Source organism: Botryllus schlosseri, chromosome 13 (assembly GCF_051294905.1).
Source record: "Botryllus schlosseri isolate E-star chromosome 13, Bs_hap1, whole genome shotgun sequence".
Classification (NCBI taxonomy): Eukaryota; Metazoa; Chordata; class Ascidiacea; order Stolidobranchia; family Styelidae; genus Botryllus; species Botryllus schlosseri.
The window spans coordinates 7,091,416-7,115,465 of NC_137248.1; the positions used below are offsets into that span (position 1 = coordinate 7,091,416).

The 24,050-nt window shown below is 40.7% G+C and overlaps 3 protein-coding genes across 4 annotated transcripts; 1 reads left to right on the plus strand and 2 right to left on the minus strand.

Moving 5' to 3' along the window:
* The first annotated feature begins 688 nt into the window (after positions 1 to 688).
* LOC145454570 (uncharacterized) lies at positions 689 to 7,113 on the plus strand. 2 transcript variants are annotated; one of them, XM_080332562.1, is made up of 5 exons: positions 715 to 1,662; positions 2,400 to 2,548; positions 2,613 to 2,690; positions 5,658 to 5,785; positions 6,404 to 7,113. In XM_080332562.1, exons 1-5 carry the CDS (start codon positions 1,348 to 1,350, stop codon positions 6,691 to 6,693), a joined length of 960 nt encoding a protein of 319 aa, XP_080188688.1. In that variant the 5' UTR covers positions 715 to 1,347; the 3' UTR covers positions 6,694 to 7,113. The 2 variants fall into 2 exon arrangements, with proteins under 2 accessions (XP_080188689.1, XP_080188688.1); XM_080332563.1 differs by lacking the exon at positions 2,613 to 2,690 and having other exon boundaries at positions 689 to 1,662.
* A 688-nt stretch (positions 7,114 to 7,801) lies between these two features.
* On the minus strand, positions 7,802 to 13,872 carry LOC145454568 (acetylcholine receptor subunit alpha-type acr-16-like). The gene is made up of 12 exons (XM_080332561.1): positions 13,431 to 13,872; positions 12,821 to 12,957; positions 12,271 to 12,392; positions 11,556 to 11,668; positions 11,177 to 11,277; positions 10,395 to 10,498; positions 10,080 to 10,246; positions 9,933 to 10,019; positions 9,734 to 9,846; positions 9,488 to 9,665; positions 8,358 to 8,478; positions 7,802 to 8,169 (listed from the first exon to the last, which is right to left on the minus strand). Exons 1-12 carry the CDS (start codon positions 13,477 to 13,479, stop codon positions 8,055 to 8,057), a joined length of 1,407 nt encoding a protein of 468 aa, XP_080188687.1. The 5' UTR covers positions 13,480 to 13,872; the 3' UTR covers positions 7,802 to 8,054.
* A 1,214-nt stretch (positions 13,873 to 15,086) lies between these two features.
* LOC145454093 (kelch-like protein 9) lies at positions 15,087 to 24,003 on the minus strand. Its single transcript, XM_080332114.1, has 14 exons — positions 23,849 to 24,003; positions 22,530 to 22,724; positions 22,311 to 22,463; positions 22,077 to 22,223; positions 21,897 to 22,009; positions 21,651 to 21,834; positions 21,046 to 21,290; positions 18,587 to 18,868; positions 18,155 to 18,282; positions 17,903 to 18,094; positions 17,673 to 17,794; positions 17,412 to 17,611; positions 16,224 to 16,352; positions 15,087 to 15,863 (listed from the first exon to the last, which is right to left on the minus strand). The coding sequence occupies exons 1-14, from the start codon at positions 23,921 to 23,923 to the stop codon at positions 15,587 to 15,589; spliced, it is 2,442 nt and encodes an 813-aa protein (XP_080188240.1). The 5' UTR covers positions 23,924 to 24,003; the 3' UTR covers positions 15,087 to 15,586.
* Positions 24,004 to 24,050: the final 47 nt, after the last annotated feature.

Genomic DNA, 24,050 nt, shown 5'->3' on the forward strand with positions numbered 1-24,050 from the left:
GTAAAGATTTATTTTGCCAGCACTGTAGCCTACTGCTAGATCGCTCCAGTTTGTGGTTGATTTTATACGCATTGTCGACAATGGTTTGCCGCCCTCTTCCACGCCCAAAGTTCAAGAACCCCTGAACTGGTATACGCCGAACGTAACGTAGGCCTATACCCTGCCGCAGAAAAACAGAATGTCAGATGGCAGGACGAGTAGTGTTATTATTTGGCAACCCGTTCTATCAGTCTAAAAACATAATAGGTTCTCCTACATGAGGATTTGTCCTCCTTTTTCAGGTTTTTAAAATGTCCTCCGAGGACGCCTAAATGTCCTCCTTTTTGAGATTTTGTTCTCTTTTTTGAGAATTTTTGTTAAATATATGTTGAAATTCGACTGAGATACAGTAAATCAGCACTGATGTAACGTTCTGGCGGCTATTTCGGGAGCTGAGCCGAAAAGTTGACCTTTTTTTTCAGTCAGCCGACCACGAAGTGGGAAAAATTTACCATATTTTCAAGATTTCCCTCCGGAATTGTAAGTTTGAAAAAGTGTCATCCTTTCCCGATTCCAAAATATGGTAACCCTAAGTCGATTCAGAATCGCCAAAATTGATACTTTGAGGATTCCAGTATAACAGGGTTTCCTATGCTTTTTTGATCGGGATGTTCCTAAATATTGCGATTCCCACAAATCATATCAAACGGGCAGAATTAAACACCAATAGGCTGATATAATTTTTGTTTCCTTTGTTTGGATTGACATCTTTGTTAGGTGTTCTACCGATTAATTTCCAGGGAATGCTCTTCATTTTGGTGGGCAGTCGTCACTTGGCATAGCTTTTAAAAGTAAACTCATGTGTTTGTCTCCGCTATCATCTCGTAATGAAGGCACAAGTCCTACAACAAATTGATTGCTACGTAGCAATTGGCGCTCGTTCGTATTAAAAGCTTAAACCGTTTCAGTTTAGTAATGAATGGGCTGCACGCTTACGAACAATGAAATAACCAACGTAGATATCATGTTGTAGCAGTCGTCGCGTTATTAAGCCCGCGTTATTGTCATCCAATGAAATACGATACCGCTGACCAAACATGTATGAGTTCTGATAGATATCGGTAGATAGCATCGTGGCCCTGTTATGCTTCTCATATTGTGGATACATTACACACATATTTTAGCGTATTGTACCTGACGATAGGCGCATCGTAGTGGCAGGTTGTCGGATTAACTTCGGTTCCACACGGAATATCTGTTGTGTATGTATTGTATACAATAGGGTGTTGACTGATTCCGGGGATCTATATATTCAACAAATATACTCTTCCCATTGCTACGCTATAGTTTACGAAACTCGCTGCAGTCATGTCGAAAGGAGTTGGTGGCCCGGCGACCATGAGCTCGTTCCGGGTTCAGAAGGCATTCAGTATCAATTTTAGGGAGAACAAGCGTCTGCGTGCAACTATAAGATTGATAGAAGGGGAGCACATGCGATCGATTCGTCAGGTTAAGCAGGAAATAACAGAAACGAAACTTTGGCTCAAGGGCGTCAGAGAAAATACAGGTTACGATCAAAAAGGAATTCCAAATTCCGAACGACATCATATGGTTTCGCCTACCGCCCGCAAATTGAGCCTTCCAGCCTCCGTAGCTTCAATGGATCGCGGTACCCCAAGATCGGTAAGTGAACAGACGCACACATTAATAATATTTTACCGTATATTAGTTAGGACTTATATACCAGACAATATTTTGATGGTACAATCATCCGACCGGTGTCAATATGCATTCCGTCACGCCCGTCACGCCATTACCATACTGCTTCCAGTCATAGTTATGATCGGTGTAATGAAGTTCGCCAATGAATGCTAGATCAGAGATATCAAGATATAATTGGTCGGGCATCCTCGTGATATTTTTGCAGCAATAAGAATTTAGACGTTATTGATCACATGCATATTGCACAGATAGTTGGATTGGTTGATTAGTAATACAGCGGACCCTTACTTTTGTTAACATGTCAATGCACGTCAGATATACCCTGTTTGATTTACAAAGCGACGATAAGAAGGATATTTAGTCAATGAAGACGCAACGCTGGAATTGATATTGCCTCATATATAGTTTGGACGGTAATATCATAATAATGTTATTTCAATGGATCGCTCTAAATTTAAACTCACAAAGGTAATGGATCACATATTCTGGTTGCTGTAGTATCGTTTGCGTAAACCCTCGACATCTATTTACTATTACACATGACAATTCCGATAGCATCTTTTGGCAAAGTGATAAATCTTTACTTTGGAATTATGTATATTATGTATCATGCCGCATAGCAACCTGTTGTATCTTTCATCATGTATCCCGTTTATATACCAATCGAGATTGTTTATCGTGTCTCTTGTACATGTCAGCCGTCAAGAGGTCGCCTAAGTCAGGCAGAGATCTTGTACAATAACCCCGCGCCGACAGCAGAAGATGTACCGGTACAAAATGACGCCCCGCCCAGTTTTCGTGTAACGTGGACTGATCAAGGTCCTAGAAGACCGTCACGTGACCCCAGGTTGGTATAATATCATTCCGAGTAGGGGTGTGCCAGCGTAATATGACGTGTGTGATTGTTACAGTAACCTACCGCCTCCGCCTTCGACAGCAGGCCCGGAGACTGGAAGTAATGTTTTGTTGGGACAAAAGAGTAGTAACAGGTGTGATGTCACTTATCGTCGTAGTATGGATATTATGCCTATTCCTATATACAATAAACATTGGTTTGTATTTTGTGGTGTATACAAATAATCCGATTTTAGGTAATCTGTTACAGCAGTTATTCTTAAACTTTTTGAGACGCCCCCACTTGACAATAGAAAATATTTCGTGTCCAGTTCATCCCCCCTTATCGCTAAACTAATAGTGCATAAGAATCGTTGTTTGTTTTGTCTAAAGCAGAGTTATTTTCTGGCGGGACCGAAATACGGTATCAGTTAAAATCAAGCGTGGTAGTCTATAGCGGGTATATGCAGGACCCAAACAGCACTTCATCAGGCACCCAGGCCCCAAAACGTTGGTTTTGGGCCACCTATAGGATGATAAACTAAACTTCTGCGGGGCCAAGCCCCATCAGACTGTACGAGTGTACGTACGTTTTGGCCGCTGCTTATCGGCGAGATTTGTTGTAGGCCTACTGTTTCGTCCAGTAGTTCTCTAACTTTTTCAGACACGCCCCCCTTCATGATACTGAAGAATTTCGCGCCCCCTTATCCTCATATCACAAAATGCAACCTGAATGCTAGCAATCCAAACGGACAGTTTCATGGCATGGAAGGTTATGAGTGACTGTCGATGAGAGAATTCTCAACTACGAAATTCGGACTATACACAGAGAAATAACTATAAATCGCGCGCAGTGCGATTTTTTTCAGTTGACCGCAGCTTCGCGCCCCCTTCAGATGCTTTCACGCCCCCAATGGGGCGCCTCCAGTTGGAGAACCACCGGTTTAATCAGTCAGCTCATTTCGACTAAACCCACCCAGCGCGAAAATTTTATTTAATTCACGATGGAATCGGTCAATATGATCGCCGATCGGGAATTGCATATATATTGCTATCAATTTTGTTATCCTCTCTGCTCACGTAATCAGATTTACCGGTAATGTGGCCGCGGGGCCCGTAAATAACAATTAACATCTTCGGGCAAAACCCGTTAATAATGACTTCGTTACCTGATACTATTTCGCGATCTCCTGTCTGCTATGTCAAAAGATATTGAAATTGCCCAAACGTACTAAACATACCATTTAATATTGGGCCCCCTTCGAGCTCGCCTCGCCAATTGGTGGGTTTGGGGTGTGTCAGTTATACGGTCCTGGGTATGTACGGATGGTACGACGCAACGATGACAAACAAAATGAGATAGAACACGTCAAAGGTCCAGCACAAGTCAGACTCGTTCCGAGTTCAAGAATGTATACTATACTTGCTTTCAGAAGGTTTCGCGCTCACGTTAGATTAAATCAGGCCCCCAGTTTAAGAACCACTGTATCATAGGATATAAATTGACATTTGATGTAAACTGTAAACAAGTAGCCTGTTCCGTCATAACTGCATTCTACTTTATAAAGGCGAATCCCAGGATTTTCTTCGAGCATCGTATTAGACTACCTGCATTTATTGCCTGAATACAAACGGTTGCTAAACTTGTTTCATGAACCAGCATCTAAGCTTAGCCTTGGATTAATGTAATGGGATTCATTAGCATTTACTACAGTATATAAAAGATGCATATAGTCCACGGGAAATACCCAGTTTACTGGTACAAAGCTATGTTATGCTATGCAGTAAATATCCAGTCTATTTACATTTACCATGGATTGGTAAAGTTTCTGGTAGATTTGAGAAGCAAATCATGTCGTCTGTTAGTCAGTGTTTCATGTGGGTACAACCTAGGATTGTTTTCACCACGTAATCTCTCTTTCCTGCAACACAGAAGGATGTACTACCTGCCACAAAACAGAGTAGTATTATTTACAATTATGCGTGCCACTGAGTCGGTATGTGGGACGTACTTCACTTCGTTTGCAACAAAGAATCAACCAACATGTGCCCAAGCAGATTAGAAAACCTGACGTCAATGCTATTTCAGACAGTCAATCGCAGACCAGTAACCCTTTCTTGCGCGACTGTGACCAGACCATGGCATGTAACTCTGCAATAGATCAGCACCTTCTTACGCATCCAGAGTGTGCAAAATCGTATAACGATAACAGATTTTCAATTCTTGCTCGTGGACGTAGTCTGTTCCATTTAAAGGTTCTTCAATCGACTATAATAAAACTCGAGCAACCGATTATTTGTCGGCAAAAGGACCTACTCTATTCTCTCCGTGTATTTTATTAGTGTTGCGTCTCTGGCTATATATTATAGCTTATTTGTATTGCAGTATTGTATTTGTATTGCACTAATTGCATTTTTGCTTAACGCTCTCGTTTTGTGAAATCTCTCGTTGTTGTTGTTATACCATTCTTACGTCACACTACCTATTTCATCTTTACATTTCGAATTGCAAATTGCAATCTCCGTATTATACTGACGGCCACTACCGACGAGGGTCAGTTGAAAAGCTTATAGTGAATAAATTGGCAATATGAATGTGTTGTTCGTTGCAATATTCAAATTCTGTACCACAAGGAACCTATTTAAAGCTATGTTTATAGTTTATCAACATGTATTAAATTTCTTCATTATTGCATTTCTTGTTGCTTTCAATGTTTAGATACATTTTACTTTCCATTGCTTTTCAAAGTGAATGTCACGATCTCATCTTGGGCTCCGAAATAGTATGATTATGGTAGTCAAATAATTGGTAGACTGGTTTTGTAGTCGTAACGTTGCTGCTCCGTTACGTCCTGTATAATTTGACTAATACTATGTAGTTGTATGCCAATCAACTATTCATGAATAATATCAATTTTGTATAACTATCGCGAGGTCACCTAGAATTTTGTATCCTCAAAGTCGGAGCAGATACGCATATAAGGAATCTTTGATAATCCCTGCTATATATCACCTCATGCCCTCGCCAATATCGCATTTCCTTTCGCTATGGCATAAAAGTGACTAACTGACTATGTATACGAGTCGATTGCATAATTAGCCGACAATCGTTCGTAATTCAGAGGTAGAACGCAGCCTCAAAACGACCGAGACGGAATAGGACCTCCACTGACAGCCCAACCGGATATTCTAGAGGAGGACACGAATAATACGGAAGGAGAGCATCCCACCTTGTATGCGGGTACCTTTGGTGAGTTATCCCTAACCTGATCAAGTGATCAGTTATACGTACAGTCGTATAGAATTGTAACATGCTGCTATATTTCTCCTCTACCCAAATTGTGATTAGAACGTGGTTCTTGCACTGCCCCGACAGTTGAAATCACTCTGCTAGCGGCAGATGGAGCTGGACTCCTATAGAGTTACAATTCGGGGCTACTGGTTCAAATTTAAGCGAATATCATATAAGACTGGCAGGTGAGTGTGTAAAACAAGGTCGATGCTTTTGCACTGTTGAGAGATAATAATGTACGAGGGGTCGGAGGAGATCAGTAACAAAGTAGTACTAATACTTTTTGGGGTACACAAGAACTATTTGCGTACTTGTACTACTTAATCAAGTACTACTTGAACAAGCAAGATACGGTAGTAATTATACAAAATAAACGTTAACGAGTACGTATTCGGTTAAAAATAACCGAGAACTACAACACAGAACATTAATGAAATATTCCAGGAGTGTAAAGGCGTTGACTGTCATTGTAATGATTAGCACATTCTGGATGGGATAAGTGATGCTGTCCAATAACCAAATTACATGCAGTTACAAGCTACCGCTTGAAATGAACTTGACCATTTCCCATTTCAGAGAAGAAACCTAGGAATCTCAGCGCCGCGAGCAGAAGAAGCAATCAGTCTCTAAACACGTTCCAGCGTCGGCACATCCTCGAGTCGATGGTGGTGAAAAAACAGACTCCGCTGGAGAGCAAGAAAGCCATGCACATAAAGGACTGCGTGCGGGTCGACAAAAAAGTTGACAGTTTTCTGAAAAGCTTTAACGACTGGATGAAAATCGCAACTCCCGATATCTCTTTGATTGAATTCGACCCGGATAAGCACGACACGCCGTTTGCGAAGGGCGTCAACATATCGGATTGATGCCCTGACTTTTATCGTTGCTGCTATAGGAGTGTTGAACTCCGATGCGTAAAATGCGAGCGAGACGCCAAGTTCGGCGTGTCTGGTCCCGCAATACATCGTGTTCGACGTCGAGTGGACGGAATAAGTATCCGATCATGGACAAGAAATTGTGAAGATGAATAATAATATCACAAAACTAATAATCGAATGAAATCGTGACCTACTAGATTAGAAGCACACCTTTGCCAAAATATCTTCAAAATCCGACAGCGATGTCCGCTTTATTCGCTGAGATAGTCAATTATTTATACTCAGAGGTGGTCCATTATATCGGAGTACTCAAGTATAGGTTTTACTCAAGTGGATATAGTTTGGAATTAGTGATGTCTCCATGTAATGCATATTCGTACCATCATCAGTTCTACGTGGGCACTGGGCAGTCATAGGGTTGAAGGCGATCCCTCCGTTGTCCTAACTTCAAAATGAGGTCTTTGAGTCGGGTCACAACAACACCGCGCTTTCATGTCGTTACTAATCCGGAGCCCAATAATCTTGGATATTTTTTGTTTCACTGCAAACATTTCGCTTTGCTTCTTACCTGAATGGTTCATTGACTATTTTGAAGTCACATAGTAACATACTTTGTCACTCAATTGTGATTACATGTGATTTCGGGCTGTGTTGCTCTGGAATTGTAGCAGACGTGATTTTTGACGGTCTGAAATTGTGATACAAACTATCGACCTGCCGTAGTTTATATATATTTATATATATCGGCTCCATATTTTTCATGCGCATGGTAAGCAGTGGTTATTAATGTTTTTCAACACCTTTTTAATCACTTTACTTGCCATATGTGGTATGTACTGTACTGCCAGTACTGCTCTGCCAGGATCGATATCGATTGGGCTAATGCATATACCTCGAACAGAATAAAGTTGGCAATTGACTTTTGTGATCCCAAATCGGGCTCAACGTAAATTATAGTGTGCGATAATGATCATGAGATTTCTATGCGATGGTTAGCCTATACTCTCTGAATATACGCGAAAGTCATGACGCAATTGAAAGAAGCCCCAATAGATTGCAACATATTCCAGATATTTCATTAACCAAAATTTTCTACAGCCATTCTTTGTGTTGAGTTTTTCATTGTTTACCTATTTACGGACATTTAATTGTGTACGCCCCCTTTGTTTACCTCGTGCTTATTAAGACATCTCTTTGTCGAGACATTTCATATCTTGACACCGTTATGAATTGCTAACCCCGTCTCACAAGGGAATGGTCAACAATTGATTTTTGTCTGCTCGAACAAAACTTTTCATTTTTATTATTTATTTAATAAATCACAATGAGATAAGAGCGTCGAGTAATGCTTATGTGTAACCCTCTACCGTTGGCGGATAAAATCCCTTGTTGATTGAGGGTACGGCGAACAATGTTGATAGGGTGGCGATAAAGACCATGACCGTGAAGAAGTAAAAGCAAAGCCTGAAATAAAGAGAGAAAGATCAACCACTTTGGTTTGTATAAGTATCTAAACTTAGTTCCAACGACTATAACTCTATTCGTATGAATTACGATTCCCAGTTTATGCTTAAGAAAACCATGTACTGTATGGACTGAAAAAGTGCCAGATAATGATCGAAACGGTGTTGGGTAATTTCCTGATAACAAACCTGTCGAGAACGCTGGCCGCAAACTGCCATTCCAACCTCGCAAATTCCCATTTCTCGTCGGACGCAAACTTGTGCGCTACGTATCTCAGATGACGATGGACATTGCGAAGCATCCGTATATCTGGGATTTAAAAATCGAAAAATTCACAATCAACGCTTATTTGAGTTTCGTGTGGTACGCGATATTTCGCAGCACATGCGCAATCGACACATTTTTTTTATATAGTTATGGTATACATCTCTTAGCGAAAAAGTGTATATTCACACCCGTGTACCACCCCGTGATGTACGGGTGCGAATATACACCCGTGATACACGATACACGAGAACATATATACCTCTGACTTACACCAAGAAATAAAATACAACACTTCAATCCATAGATAATGCATGCGCGTAAGGACGTATAAAGAAGGTAGGTCGCAAAGGTCGCAATAATATGTAGGATTTATAGCCGCGATATAACTGCGAGTCATAGGTTGTGTTTTCATGGTCTTTAACTTCATATAACTTCTTGATGCGGAAATGGCCGGCGCCGAAGAGCCCATTCCTGCTAATTATGGGTATTTTGTTGGGAAGGGCACCCTATAATCAAGATGTTTGACAACATTAAATCGATCGCAGCGCGAAATTTTTTTTGAAATAGTTGCATAAATTTTCAAAAAAGACTCTATAATTTATGTTTATTTACGAAATAATTTTGGGCCCCTTCGAGCTCGCCCCCCCAATTGAAGTTTGGGGTGCGGCAGTTTCGGACCTGGTAAAGAGTGTACGAGATCAACACTGGAAATGATAGGTCAGCAAATCTTTTTTTCGACACGATGTTTGCAATGTTTCACCGACACTTATACATATCGCATAAAAATTTAGCAAGCATTTGGAGAACGTTCGTCCGTTTCAATCGCGACAATGTTTGTTTCTATAACTCCAAACCCCCCACGAAAATCTTAGAAACCCGGCTATACTTTCAACCTTGTTCTGGCGACCCATTTCGATATGCAATTGAATAGTATAATCATATTGGAATGAACACGAATATTTTCGGCTGACACTCGTCAGGGGTAATCGTCAGCAACTAGTATAGAGACCCATTCCGGTACGAGACGGTCTTTACTGGCAACTCAATCTACCTTGATAGTTAGGCTGCTGAGAAGATCGCTTCTCGTCTTCATACCGATCCTTCCTAATGTCATAATTACAGAGACATTTCAATTTCTGCGACGGATCTTCAGCAACCATGTACGTCCCGTTCTCGTGCTTCTTGAAATGCAGCAGTTTCGGCAGAAACTCAAGCCACAATTTCCTCATCTACACAAAACTCGCGCGTGTGATGAAATTATGTAGCGCAGGAGGACGTTAATAATGTAATTACTGACCGCAGGTGACATCGGTCCCCACATCTCTGGCACAAAATAATGAAGTGACAGTACGACTACCGTTCCTCCGACAGACGCGCACACATAGAATAAGCTGAACGTGAAGTATTTGCCTGTGGTGTGAAGGTGAAAAATCCAGCATTACTGCGCTAATCAGATATAACGACCACCGGGTCTTTGCTAAGACGGAAATACTCACTGATTAATGGCGTGGCATCTGACGTCGCCGGCATAGATTCCATTACAAGAAGCATAAAAACGATTTGAGCCAGCAGCACCGTGATTGCTAAAAAGTTGCTGTCAATGAGCGTACATTGAGCGATGCTTCAACTGAACTGATTCTTACACAATGTTATTTTCTCTCCAGCTTGTGCGGGGAGGATGAATGTTAGTAGTGTCAACAAGGAATTGAGAATACAGGGTAGCACGAGATTGATGATGTAAAACATGCTTCTGCGCTCAAGGCATATGTAGAAAGTGATATCCACGAACTTGTCCGGACAACACTTGTAGCTGTCAAAGAAAAAATCTATCACGTTTACCACAGGCTTCTTGAGCAATGCAGTAAGCATAAACTGTAGCAATTTCACGCATTGTCCGTCGTGTATATACTTCCAATATTAATACCCTGTGAGATGTAATTGCCGAGTATAAAACTTACTCTATGTAGTGTCGCTGAGCGTCAATACTTATCAGTTTCCATTCACCGTTAGGCATGTATTCAGTGATATCTGTTCCGTTTCCCTTTTCAAATTGTAAGTCGACCTGCAACAATAGGCCATATGCAACATGCAAAATGAGTTTCACGGTGAGCCAAAATGCATTCATAAAAAATTAATTATCTTGGTACTGGGATGCAGGATATTCACCTTTTGTGAATAAAGGTAATGCATTTAGTTTATACTATGGACGAGTTAAACGTTTTACGGTGTGTGACTATAATGCTCTCAATGCCCATCACGATGGAAAGTAGATAATCATATGTGTTTTCATGCACATATTCGATGAGTATTCGGAAACTAAAATGGGGGAAAGTTCATATCAAGTCAAATGTGACATTTCGACGAGGTAAGCTTATTAAACGAAATGTAGAATAATACACCAGCCGTGGCCTACGATACGATGAATAGGCTATCCTAGGCCCCGCACGAACTCGGTATATCGAAACTCGAGACTTGATCTAATATTGTTATCATATCATTATATTTACAGTATGTCTTTGTTGAAAGCAACATATGCACTATACAAGACATAGAGGCGTGTACGTCTGATGGTACGTTACCTAATTATTTTGTATCGAATCGCGTTGGGACATGCATGCACGATTCACATGGTCTGTCGGCCCATAAAAAAGTTCTCATGATTCAGGTATGGATATGGCATGGATATATATAGTAGATATAGGGTAGATGGTTGACTATAAGCCATATATCGCAGTCTTACCAATTCTCCGGTATAAGTCCATATCCCAAATTTGAGGCTGCAATTCTGACGGTCGAATGGAAAGTTGCTCACGTCAATTTTACAAGTTGACTCGAAAAGAGCTGAAATACAGATATGATTTAGAAATGCGACAACGGTACAAGTATAGGTGAAAATTTTTCCCTTGGAACTAATGATTGTGATCCCAGACGCCATAATCGCAGTAACTCGGCAATAATAAAATTAATTTCGACATGGAAATAGTTATTTAGCTCTATATATAATGATGAAATGGAAAAATTAGTTGATATTGTATTGACCGTATGTATATCTGCATGGAAACGGAAGCATTCGACTTCGTCGCTATAATACTTTGAACGGAATCAAAGTAGTTTCTGACCTGGTGGCACGTACAGGTTATTTCCTTTGTGGTCAACAGTGATGTGCGTATGGATGAACGGGTCGAATCTTTCGCTGGCGCTGTTGTACAGCAGAAGGTCAGGCACCCAAATTCTGCAAAAACAAGTTGAATGGAATTATGAATTTCGTTACATAGCCAGAAATTGTCCAACAATGTCAACGAATAAGTTGCATAATTCATTAAAAATGTGACTCCAAACATTGCTGATAAATAATATACACTATACCACAATGTACCTCATGGTGATCTTCACATAATGGTCGAATGGAATCACATGAAGTCACTCCAATAATAGCTATTTTAAAGTTGCGAACCATTTGCTGGGTCCGTGGACATAGGAGCATTGAGCATATGAGACACATGAGCATGGGGGTTGTGGTTAGGTTAGGGTTACATTTAGGGTTATGTTAGGGTTGGGATAGGTTAATTACTAGGGTAAGGTTAGGGTTACATTTAGGGTTATGTTAGGGTTGGGATAGGTTAATTACTAGGGTAAGGTTAGTTTTGAGGTTATAAAGTAACATGATAAAGTGTCGTTTTCATTGTGCAGCATTCTCAAATGTAGGGCAACCCCCTCACTGACAATGCTTGCAGGAAGCTAATTTTACTACTACAAAACCTGCGGAAAATATTTACAGTCGAAATTGCGCATATTGACGATTCAATCAATTACGAATCGTATTTCATATCATACCTATCGTATGGAATTCTAACTTTGGTTAGATTATCGTAATGTTCGGGGATCCAATTCATCCTGTAGTTGTTCCACGTCATGTCCATCCAACCGTTAGCTTTCATTATCTGATTCTTTTCGTCCTGTATTTACACCGTTATTACAGCGACGCGAACAAGAGAAAATAACTGTTACGAAATGAACTTGAACAAAGTGATGCAAATCACTGAAATCGAAAGTACCAATGTTACGAATCATGTAACTTGCTGTCGCGAAATTATTGAATAATGGAATGAAATGATAGCGATGGCGTGTGAGAGAGGAGAGACTGAGATAAAGAGACAGTCGAGGGAGTGAGAATTATTCGAATAGCGCCCAAGTAATTGTCTATCCTTTGTTAATAATGTTGGTGATCATTAAATTCGATCCCGATACATGAGCTTATGATGAAGTATACGCAGATGTGTGAACTACGTATAGGCTTTGATATGATTTAATACAGAGAGTGCTACGTAATGTATAGCATAATCAGTAGTGAAAGTTACATTTAACAAAAGACACGAAAACTCACGATGTCAATTATCTGTTGTATAGTCAGCTTCAAATTGACTTTCAGTGCATTTCTGTGTTGATTGATAGGCCTCTCCATCGGCGTGTAATTGTAAAATAAGTCCGACAGCAATTGAGCTTCGATAGGGTCGCCACTTGCTGAAATGATATGTATGATGTATTACGGTATAGTTAACAGTATATAGTTAACGCATGCGCGTATCCAGCATAAAAATTTGGGCGGGGCGTATGACAATGATGTGACGTCTAACGTGCATTGTGACGCGATAAACAGAAGTTCAAGTCGAAACTCTGGAGGTGAAAAGGTGCCTTTCTCGCCTGGCCAGTAACTACATCACTGAAGTAAAAGAAACGTAAACGCTTTCTTGCATTCCCCATTCTTTATTCGATGAGATAAGTTCCAGTACCGGGGATACAATAATCGCGAACGATCAATAAGTAACTTATAATTTTAATATAAATTTAAACTTAATTTTATATTTTAACTTTATTTAAATTTCTTATAAATAATCACGTGTTTATAAATGTTTTGGATTTCTTTAATCATTTTCTTACTACTGTTGCGCAGATTTTCATACCTGTAATTACTAACAGAACAGTCATTTTCTCACCTTTTATGAATGATCCCAGAAAAAACACTAAAATATGCCCGGTCTTCATAGCTATACTCTTTGTTTGATAGTTTTCTATAATATATGCAGATAATACCTAAACTGATAATTTGATAGCATGAAATACATTCGACTTTATTTTCGAAAGCGGGTTTCGTTCGCAACAGCACGGTTCGCTGTCGTACCGTGGCATCTCATTTTGTTTATCACTTATTTTTCCCTATTCGTCGCGTGGATATCCATTTTTCATGAACTTTCGGAAACGCGCTGCGAAAAAATGCACAGCGAAATGGCCTGTCCACCGGTTAATGACATGCGAAAGTAAGGAATTCTAATGGCGATATTATGTGACTCTGCAAGAGTACGATAGAGATGTCAATTGTCAACGATAATACCTGCGCGTTGGCTGTATCGGTATTTATATGAACAACTGCAACAAAATCCCACCCGAGAAATTTTATAATCCAATCGCTGCGCGACCATAACATACAGATGGTAATACACAACACGCAAGCCCGAAACGTCAATGGCGAATACATAAGATCTACGTCACGATTGATGAACTTTGCGTATTCAACAGTGCTTGCACCCGAATTACTCCATACATCATGAGATATTATCTCGATCCCCTAACTCCATCTTCGGGTAGCATTAGACATATAATTACTGGGTAAAGTATGATGTTATGCACTGTACACGGCACATTGACCTTCGGATCTTGGTGTTTCAAAATCAATCAATCAATCAGTTTTAATAATATTTTCATCATTTCAAAACACCACAAAACTGCGATACAATGAAAAGATAGAAAGGTGTCGAAACGACTTGGAGTAGTCTTTGAGATCAGGGGTCACCAACACGCGGCCCGCGGGATCGCGCCGCGCCTGCGTCGTCCTGATCATATGGTAGTTGTTCTTCGTTGACGCGCGTGTGCCGTACTTGTGCGCTTTTGACTCCAAGGTGAAGTAGTCGTTGAAATTTGAGGGACAATGACCGCAATGGAACTAATACATATACTTGGCAATTTCTAGATTCCTCATATCTTCTATGTTTAGAACACCAAATCTTTTGAGTAGCGATTTATCAGTTGCACATCCATCTGACTTAGGTCTACATACTTTTATTCTGATTTTTACCCAGTTTCGTTGCCATGCTCTAACTACAGCTGCAATATACTCGATGCCATGGTAGCTAGGTACACAGTGGCCTTCCTGCTATCGGTCAATCTTAATTATTATGACGATGACGAAAGCTATGCACCATCTGTTCCGAAACAAAGTTTCTTTGTGAGATTTTTTTCGTGGTTTTATTGTCGATATCGATTTCATTTACTTAATTGTCTGGCGCTCTCAGCAGATGCCATATTTGCCCCACATGATCATTGATTGCTTCGTATCACGTTACCAACTTGAGGTTCGCATTTATCATCAATTAATACGTTCGTGTTGAATATTTCATACCACAGAGAATGTAATCAGATGGACGCATAAGGGTCTTAAAACTTTTCATTGTTTCATTTATTTGTAGGATTAGTGGCTCACTGGCATACCTCTCAATTTGGTTATGGAGACAATATCTATTGAAAGAACGTAATCAATCTCTATATCCCGTACTTCCAGCACATGAATCGTACTTCCAGCACATAAATCAGAAACATTTATACGATCGTATTTCAGTATATTCAATGTCGCGATCGGGCAACAAGAAATTATATCAAATCAAAGTGTAGGTGTGACATCAACTACAGACTATGTTCAATATAGAGACAATATATACTCAAGCATCACAAATGCGAATAGAAAGTGCATATGAGGAATGTACAGACTGAACCGCGGCGTAAAAGTAAGATTCATAGCAATTTTTATTTAGATAACCACATTCATCGTGCCAATAAACTGTCTGCTATACTGGCTCTGACCGGACAGCACACTGTAAAGGTATTGTCACGATAATTTGAACTGTAGAGTCACGGACTCTCGGGTCATAAATGGTCTATTTGGTAGCTTGGGCAGATGGTGTTAAGGTTAAACCGCATCGTCCATCAAAGTAACATCAACATCATCGAGGCTAGCGTTTGTTATCCACAAAAACAGTATGACGACAATGAAACGGGCGATGATCCAACCGATCAGATGTTGTGTTTCACTGCGGTTCCTTTACCGGTATGCTCGAATCGTGCTCTCATCGACATCACTCTCGTCTTGATGGGCATTTGATATTCTTCTACTGTTCACATTCGAACCATCGCTAGGATATTCGGGTTCTTCGACTGGTTCACGAAAGCTGGCGCTCTTGCCGGACTTGCCGCTGGATCCGGTAGAGCGAGCGAGAGAGTTGGACTTGCCAAACGCGAGGTCTCCTGGATCGGTACCGGACTTTGCGAGCAGGATGTTTCTCGTTACGCTCTCGTCCGCACTCGCTGTTCGCGGGCGACTGAAGGTGAAATGGACAAATTTAAAATCGGGGTCTCATACGCGAAGTCTGTCGTGTGAATGCAAGTATTGCATTGAATTTTATATTATCGCTATATTATCATTAGTGATATGAAATAGCACGACGAAATTGGTTTGATACCCTGGAAATTCCGAAAACAAAATTAAGGAGTCCGTACTGTTTCTATAATTCAACCGGCTTGATGATGATTTGTTTAATTCATTTCTAATTCCAGGCACTGACGGTACTGATGACTGTGACCCGTATATATCTGAAAATCAGCCATAACCTTACGACCCACTGACATCCTTAAATAGGAGATCTAAATATTGATCAGCTTCTGTGACATCATGATCTTACTTGTAGAATGACTGACTATCCATACTGGACAGTCTTGGATCTCTCATTCCGTCGAATGGAGGAGCAAACGACGGATTGCCTCTCCCTTTTAGCGAATCTGATCTATTCATTTGTGGTGGCATGCCGAATCTGAAACGGACAGCTATAATGTTATACGGACGGTTTTGGATGTACGAGGAAATGAAAGACGGTTATTCTGCAATGGTAGTTTTGAAATGGGTGTAGTGTTTGGAGAAGCTCACATATATTACCTAGCTCCTTAAGGCCGAATTCAAACATCGACGCATGCATGAAGATGAAGACGGGATATTATGCCCAGGCTTGGACAACTAGATAATTCTAGTTTCCTAATTTCACTAAATTAGAGCGAAATGTGAGTAATCTAATTCTAATCTAATATGCGAAATGTCTCGATGCTCTAATTCTAATTCTAATCTAATTTGTGAAATGGTCCTATTTTCTAATTCTAATTCTAATTCTAATCTAATTTATTGTTTTCCTGAAAATATCTCGTAGTCCGCGGCATTTTACAGCGAGTTAACAAGAATATCCCTCTGGCGCAGGGAAATCCAGTGTCAAGCCACTATCGCATTTCTTACTCTTACACCGTACTTACAATCATGGTAGTAATTGTGACGAATAATAGCATGCGTTAGTAATTGGCCGAGGTCGTTTCAGCTAGTGCGGTTTAGTGTTGTTGGGCACAGGCGAATAGCTTATTTTGAAACAACAACAACAATAATACTAATTTGAAACTAAAATCAATTTCAGTATTTCAAAATGCTTTACTTCACGTTCTTTCAAAATCACAAATCAGATCGCCGGCCGCATCTTGGTGACCCCTGGTGAGTGCAAAACGAGCCAAGCGTGGTGTACAACGTTCACCATTCTCGTGGTTAGGGGAACGCACTGTGATTTCATATGAACTGAGCTTGATTTAGCAGTGGCCTATTTATTTCTCATTCACAATTTCATTCTATTCCCAAGTTTCTTGCCAACTTCTTCCCAAATAATTCTAATTCTAATCTAATTTGCAAAAATTATGTAGTTCTAATTATAATTCTAATCTAATTGGGAAAAGCTGAAAATTTTCTAGTTGTCCAAGTCTGATTGTGCCTATACATATTTTTGGAAATGGTTATGAACAATTTGCCAGAAATGGTGAAGTGTGATGAGCATACATCTCACCCGCCATGTTCACCATTCAAGTTCATATTTGCCATCGCCTCCCTCATATCCTGCATCGCTGCCGGGTCCATGAATCCGGACACTGGTTGCATTCCCGGATGATAAGATGATCCTGGATTACCTGGGAAGCCTCCAGGCGGCATTCCCATCATTCCCATCAGCGGCATACCGACCATACCGCCCATCATAAGTCGCGGGTCCTGCGCAAGCGAAACCCGTATTGACATGCAGCAATATATAAGCGGAATGAATATATCAAACCTGTTTAGGCGGCCATGATTGTGGTACGTGACCTCCAGACACGAGACCATTGCGTGGCGACACGGAATATGGTATCGTCACAAGCGTTAGTCGAACACCAGAGAGTTCAATTGGTAGATTACCTAAATACATACGTACAAGCTTAAGCACATACGGAATATATCGCATTTACATTAAGCTTATCATAAATTTCAATAACGAACATTATAATATGTCATGGAAGGCCTTACCAGCATTCTCCCATTCGTCTTTTGTAGGATCATATCTTTGGATTGTACTAAGGCATTTCTGTTGGGCCCAGCTGTACCCACCGACAAGATAAAGCTTTCCTTCGTATATCTCACAGCCGCCTTCGCTATGCGGCATCGGTAGCGGGGCAGCAAGCGTCCATTGGTCAGTAAGTCCATTGTATATCTCAGTTTCTAGAAGTTGAAAATATTGTGTACAGTCCAGAACGTTTGGTAATCAAACTGGTGTCGTACCATGTATGTCGACCCTTTTAGTGAGACCGCTGTTTCCACCGGTCACCAAAATATTGTCTCCATATGAAACCATCGCATGCCATCCACGCGCGTAGTGCATCGATGATCGTTCATGCCATGTGTCGTGTCTAAATATATATTACATCATTCGAATATCCAACATTCATTTTAAATTTTTGTTGGATTGTGGAAGGGACGGGAAACTCATTTTCACCTGGGGTCGTTGAAGCTATCGGATAGTCTAACCCAGTGGTTCCCAATCTAGACGATATCATCCCCCAGTGGGCGATTTTGAGAAACAAGATGGCGGAAATACGTGCTTTCAGTGCTCGCAGATGGATTCCAAAGAGTTCAAATGGCCGGAAAATTGCTCATAACGTGGATTCCCGACTGTCAAGTTGTGTTTCGTTTAAAGAACTTGTATAACGTCACCTTGGGCTGTAAGCTAGGAGTTGGTTGCTGAATCTGCCTTCCTTGAATCCGCCGCTAATATAAATCAAATTCCCGTAGACTGCTTGAGCGTGGTCGCAAAGTCCGGTCTGTACTGACGCCACGTATCTCCATTTATCATCTTCCAAAGAATAGCATTCCATCGAAGACAGCCGACCAGCGCTGTTCACTCCTCCCAACGCGTAAATCCGGTTGTCAACGACGCTGGACGTAAATCCAGCTCGCTTGTCGTTCATCGTCGATATTCTCATCCATATATTGAACCTATTATAAGAGACAACAAGTTAGGTAGCTAGGTATTAGGGGTTAATGGAGCTTAGCTACTCGGCATTTTGCCCCAGTACAATATTTGGCGATAATGACTCTTGTATTATTTTGATGATTTATTAATCTTTGTATTGCCCTACCACTAGATGTTGTGAATTCGATGACTGGCCACTGGCCATGGCCAGGCCATACAGACGATAAGGACAATAAGTTGATAGTATACTATATAGATGTCGACAGAAATAAATTGGTGTCGTCCACATCTCTCGTTTTTACGATAAAATTTATCGCAGAGAGATCGGCAAGAGAGAAATGGTATCCGTTAGGTCTCTCGTTTTCGAATGAAATAGATCAGAGGTCTCAAACTCAAATGTGCTCACGGGCCAATTTCCAGTTTTTGATGACGCCGCGGGCCGCAGCATCAATAATAGGGTTATTCAATGTATAATTTCCAAGTATATAGCTGTTGTTTGACGGAAGCTTGCGGACAGGCATTCCACAAATATCGTGAAAATATAATTTAGTAATTATTGTACTATTCACGCTTGACACGGAAGAAATCACATTTTCAAATATTTTATTAAAATTGTTTTGTGCCGGGCATAATTTGTTAAAATAATGAGTTATAGACATCATGTGAGAGGATGCATCATGACATTGTCAAACTGTCGGGTTGTAATATTGCAGCTAGTGGACCTTTGACGTGCCAAAATTTTATGCAGACCATTTTAAAATCTACTGTAGATTGATCTGATATCAGAGCATTTGAGCGGTGTAGCCCAATCCTGTTTTTGATGTATTCGTGATAAGTATGCTATTGTTACTGTCATTGCCAAAGTCAAATGAATCAGCATTAGATTTTGCCTCCGATTATTACTGGAACATGTCAATAACAACTTAAACATAATCATTATTGAGCTATAGTAATAGCATTGTTTCTGAACTTTAGCGATCGTATCCCTCGTGCTTCCAATAAGATTTCTCGTAGCCCCTGTTCATTTTCAACACAATTTCTAATGGTAGGGCCTACATACCTACCTATAATAAAATCAGAAAGCACATTCACATAAAATCGCGCGTAGCGCGAAGACCATTTTCCAGTGTTGAATAAATTGGCCAAGAAATATTCCACAGCATATAGGCCTAATTCCACAATGCATCTCCCTGATGTGGGGCTTCGTACCCCGAAGGGTCTACGGACCCTGGTTAAGAGCCCCTGGAATAGAAACGTCCAATCGTCGATGAATTCATTGGTGTTACAGCTGTGGAGCGTACTACTAACTTACTCGTCACCAGTAATAACATAGATAAAGAAAACAAACAACACCCAGCAGCATGTTACAACTATACGTCACAGGGGTCTCACAATACCGATGGTTGCCATACTGACCTGATAAAATAGCTAGATACCATACGCAACGAAAGCTACCACCTTTTGATATATCACTATTCCCCATGATAGTTTCATAGATTGTTGCGTCCGTAGGATTACCAAGTCACCGTTCCGAGTCGCAAGTCCTTGTGTAATTTTAACGGTTGCCCGACTCAACTCGAGTCCGTTTTATTTCTTAATCACCCAGTCAATCCGAAATCGAGTAATTTTACGAAAGGTCGCACCAAACCAAATCTGAATTTTCAATCACAAATCAGCAATGGGTCAAGTTTTATCATCATGAACTAGAAATGTAATAGCTGATCTTCTACCGCATGGTAGCTTTTAAAAGTGATGTGATAGAGTAGTTCGTGGAAATTTCAGTGGTTTTTATAGTAGTTTCAGAGTGAACTTCGAATTTTTATATCTAAAAGAGATGTGGCACTTGACCATATTGTCGAATACTTGAAATTTCATAATGCCGTCGCGGGCCGCACAAAATGTTCTCGAGGGCCGCATGCGGCCCGCGGGCCGCGTGTTTGAGACCTCTGAAATAGATAGTAGAGAGATCAACACGTGAGAAATGATATCCGTCTCGTCTCTCGTTTTCGGACTTACATATCATCACACTAACTTGATCCGCATAAGTGGTGTCTTGAAAAAGCCTGGAAGAGGGCCGTGGTACAATACGACAACTATGGAATCATAATAAAAAATACCGGCCTGGTGTAAATGACCATTGTGGCCAAAAAACACCATGAATATCACAAAACCAACAACAATGACAACAACACATACTAACCGTGGATCATATCTGATTACTGTGTTGACGGCCGTCGTTCCTCTTTCATCAAAGAGATTCTGCCCTCCAAGAACGTACAAGAAATTGTTCAGAATGACCACGCAATGGCTGCACAGACCTTCGTGCATGGGAGGCAAGAATTCGGACTTGGACATGTCCTCGTTGATTGCAAGCAACTGATTCGATACTCTGTCGTGTTGGTCCACCCCGCCGACTATGACCATTCGTTGGTCAGTTGATCTAACCTAAAATGCGCAGAGGCTTGTGTTGCTCATGATTTCATCATTGACTTACAAAGCACTTGAAACCATGCACGTGGTGTCCCTGACCGTTTGCGGAGATAAGCACCACAATTCCTTTTTAGTATTATAAAATAATATAATAATGGCGTGCTAAGCCGTAATTGTATAAACGCAATGGATTGGACGGCCTGAGAAATGAAGTCCAAATAGAGGGTGAGTGCGACAACTAGGCCTATATTCAGACCAACATATCGCTCAATCTTGATGGAACGGAAACGTGCAGGACCGAATTTACTAGGACTCGATAGTTTTCGAAACTCCGCGCTTTGCGGTGTTATGCGAAATGAATGAATCGTTACTTACTTGAGTGCGCACAGATTGTAAAACTGGCTGTGAGTGCGGCAGCATGTGGTAGTTAGATGCTTCTAACAATAAATAATTGCATTCCAATCGCATGAAGTCCACGAAATTCACATATCGAAGAAGATCCCGCGGGGGAATAAGCGGGAAATGTATTTTCTCCATCAACTGACGCACACACTTATATCTAAATCCAAGTAAATAATGCCTACATACATGGCTTTGGCAAACGGCGACTCAATAACTTACCGGTCAGAGTCAAAGAGCAGCCATTGCCTTGCAGCTTCAAATAGTTCAAGCTCTGAAACGTTTTTCAGAGAGTAGGAATCCAGTAAGAATGACATATTATTGATATTCAGTTTCTGGAATGTTTTAAAACGAATATCTATGAATAGGATGGGAGTGGTGGGACTCCAGCCAACTTGATACCTGCAGTTCCTCAGTCTTGACAAGCTCATTCAGATGTTCAGCAATAAATGAATAGACCTTATCTTCTACTCCGTTCAACTCGTAGTGTTCCGCAATGTGAATGATGTTGACGCAGTTGTAGACGGATATTTCCGTCATAAGAAACGACTGAAATACAATATTTGGTCACCCTAAAGGACCCAATCAATGATCGAAATCTATAATCCAATTTTGAACAGCGTGAAAATATTTTACCTTGCAAAAATTCAATATTTCTTTCAATTGTAAGTGGCCTGCGGCGGCAAGTACTTGTTGCACGTTAGTCATTGTTAATTCCAACTCGGAGGTGTAAACAAAATTGATCACGTGATTCAGGCCTTCTGAGCTAACGCCGCGAACTTCAACCACCTTCACAGGATAAAAACATTTGACATTTGATGATCGATTATGATGAAATAGAAGTAAAATGCTCACCTCGTGATCTCGCGTGAGGCCCCCATCGGAGCTGAATAGGTTTTTGAGGTAAGCGCTACAGGACGACAGGACATTTTTATGCGCTGGAAAGCTCTTCTCTTCGGCCATAAGGGTCACGTCACACAATATTCCGTCACTCCTCAGACTATCCAATCCGCTCATTACTGATCCATTGTGGCTTGAGGATTTGAAAAGCTGTTCAGAGCAGAATGAGGAGTTGCATCAATGAGCTAGTACGATAGACATATCTAGACATATCACGTTGTTTAAAACATGTTTTCAACAAAGGTCTTTAAAAAAATGTTGTTTTTTTAAAGTTGTATAATTATGCCAAATACTTTCCAAAGAACATGTAGTATGAGCCTACGGACGATTTTCATCCGATATAGCCGACGTACATGACATGGAATGATTGGAATCCTATAGTACGCTATAGTACGCATATAGATCATTGGTACGGAATGGGTGTTCTCATGATGATGACCGTCGACCGTAAAAACGCTGCATGACGATGTAGTCCTGGTCATGTGGCCCTTTGGCCGAAAAGGTCAGCCACCTATGCTATTATAGTTGATAGGATTATAGAAATTAAACTTGGAACGGCAACGACCGATTTTGCAGCTTCGTTCCGCTTCGCCGAGGCTGGAGTGGGGAATTGTTTTGCGTAAGCGACTGTAGGATTTCTGGCAATCCAAAAGCTATCTTCCCGAGCGTAGAAATTATTGAATCTGGTCTTGATCGAAAGCTACTGTTGCACCGATTCCGGAAATATAAATTAAAATAATGATCAGGCACTGATCCACCTAGAATCCGTCCTCCAATCTGAAATATTGGCATTGTTCGAACAATCGAAGAGTCACAAAGGGTCATTGTTATGGCCATTGTGTTGCCGTTACCCGATTGTTCTGAACAATGCCGATATTTCAGACTTGGAGTACAGATTCTAGTTGGATCAGTGCCTGATCATTATTTTAATTTATATTTTCGGAATCGGTGCAACAGTAGCTTTCCATCAAGACCAGATTCAATAATTTCTGCGCTCGGGAAGATAGCTTTTGGATTGCCAGAAATCCTACAGTCGCTTACGTAAAACAATTCCCCACTCCAGCCTCAGCGAAGCGGAACGAAGCTGCAAAATCGGTCGTTGCCGTTCCATGTTTAATTTCTATAATAGGATGATCAGTTGTTCAACTATAATTGAAAGTGTCCTTGGATTAGTCATTTCAACAGAGTTGATTTGGAGCAGAAAATACGCTTTCATGGAACGCTAGCCTAAGACTGCGAGGGAGTTGGAAAATGTTGGAAAATGTCTCACTTACCTGATAACCTTGAGTTCTTGCGATTGGCCCCGTGGCCGTTGATGAAATTAGCCGCTGAGGAATCAAACCAGCCATGCTCTCAACCTATAACCTATTCACCGACTATTTTAAAACTGGAAATACATCACAATTTTGCTGCACAAGGTGATCAATCACTGTTATATGTTTAACAAGAAGAATTCTGCAAGCTGAAATAAACCAC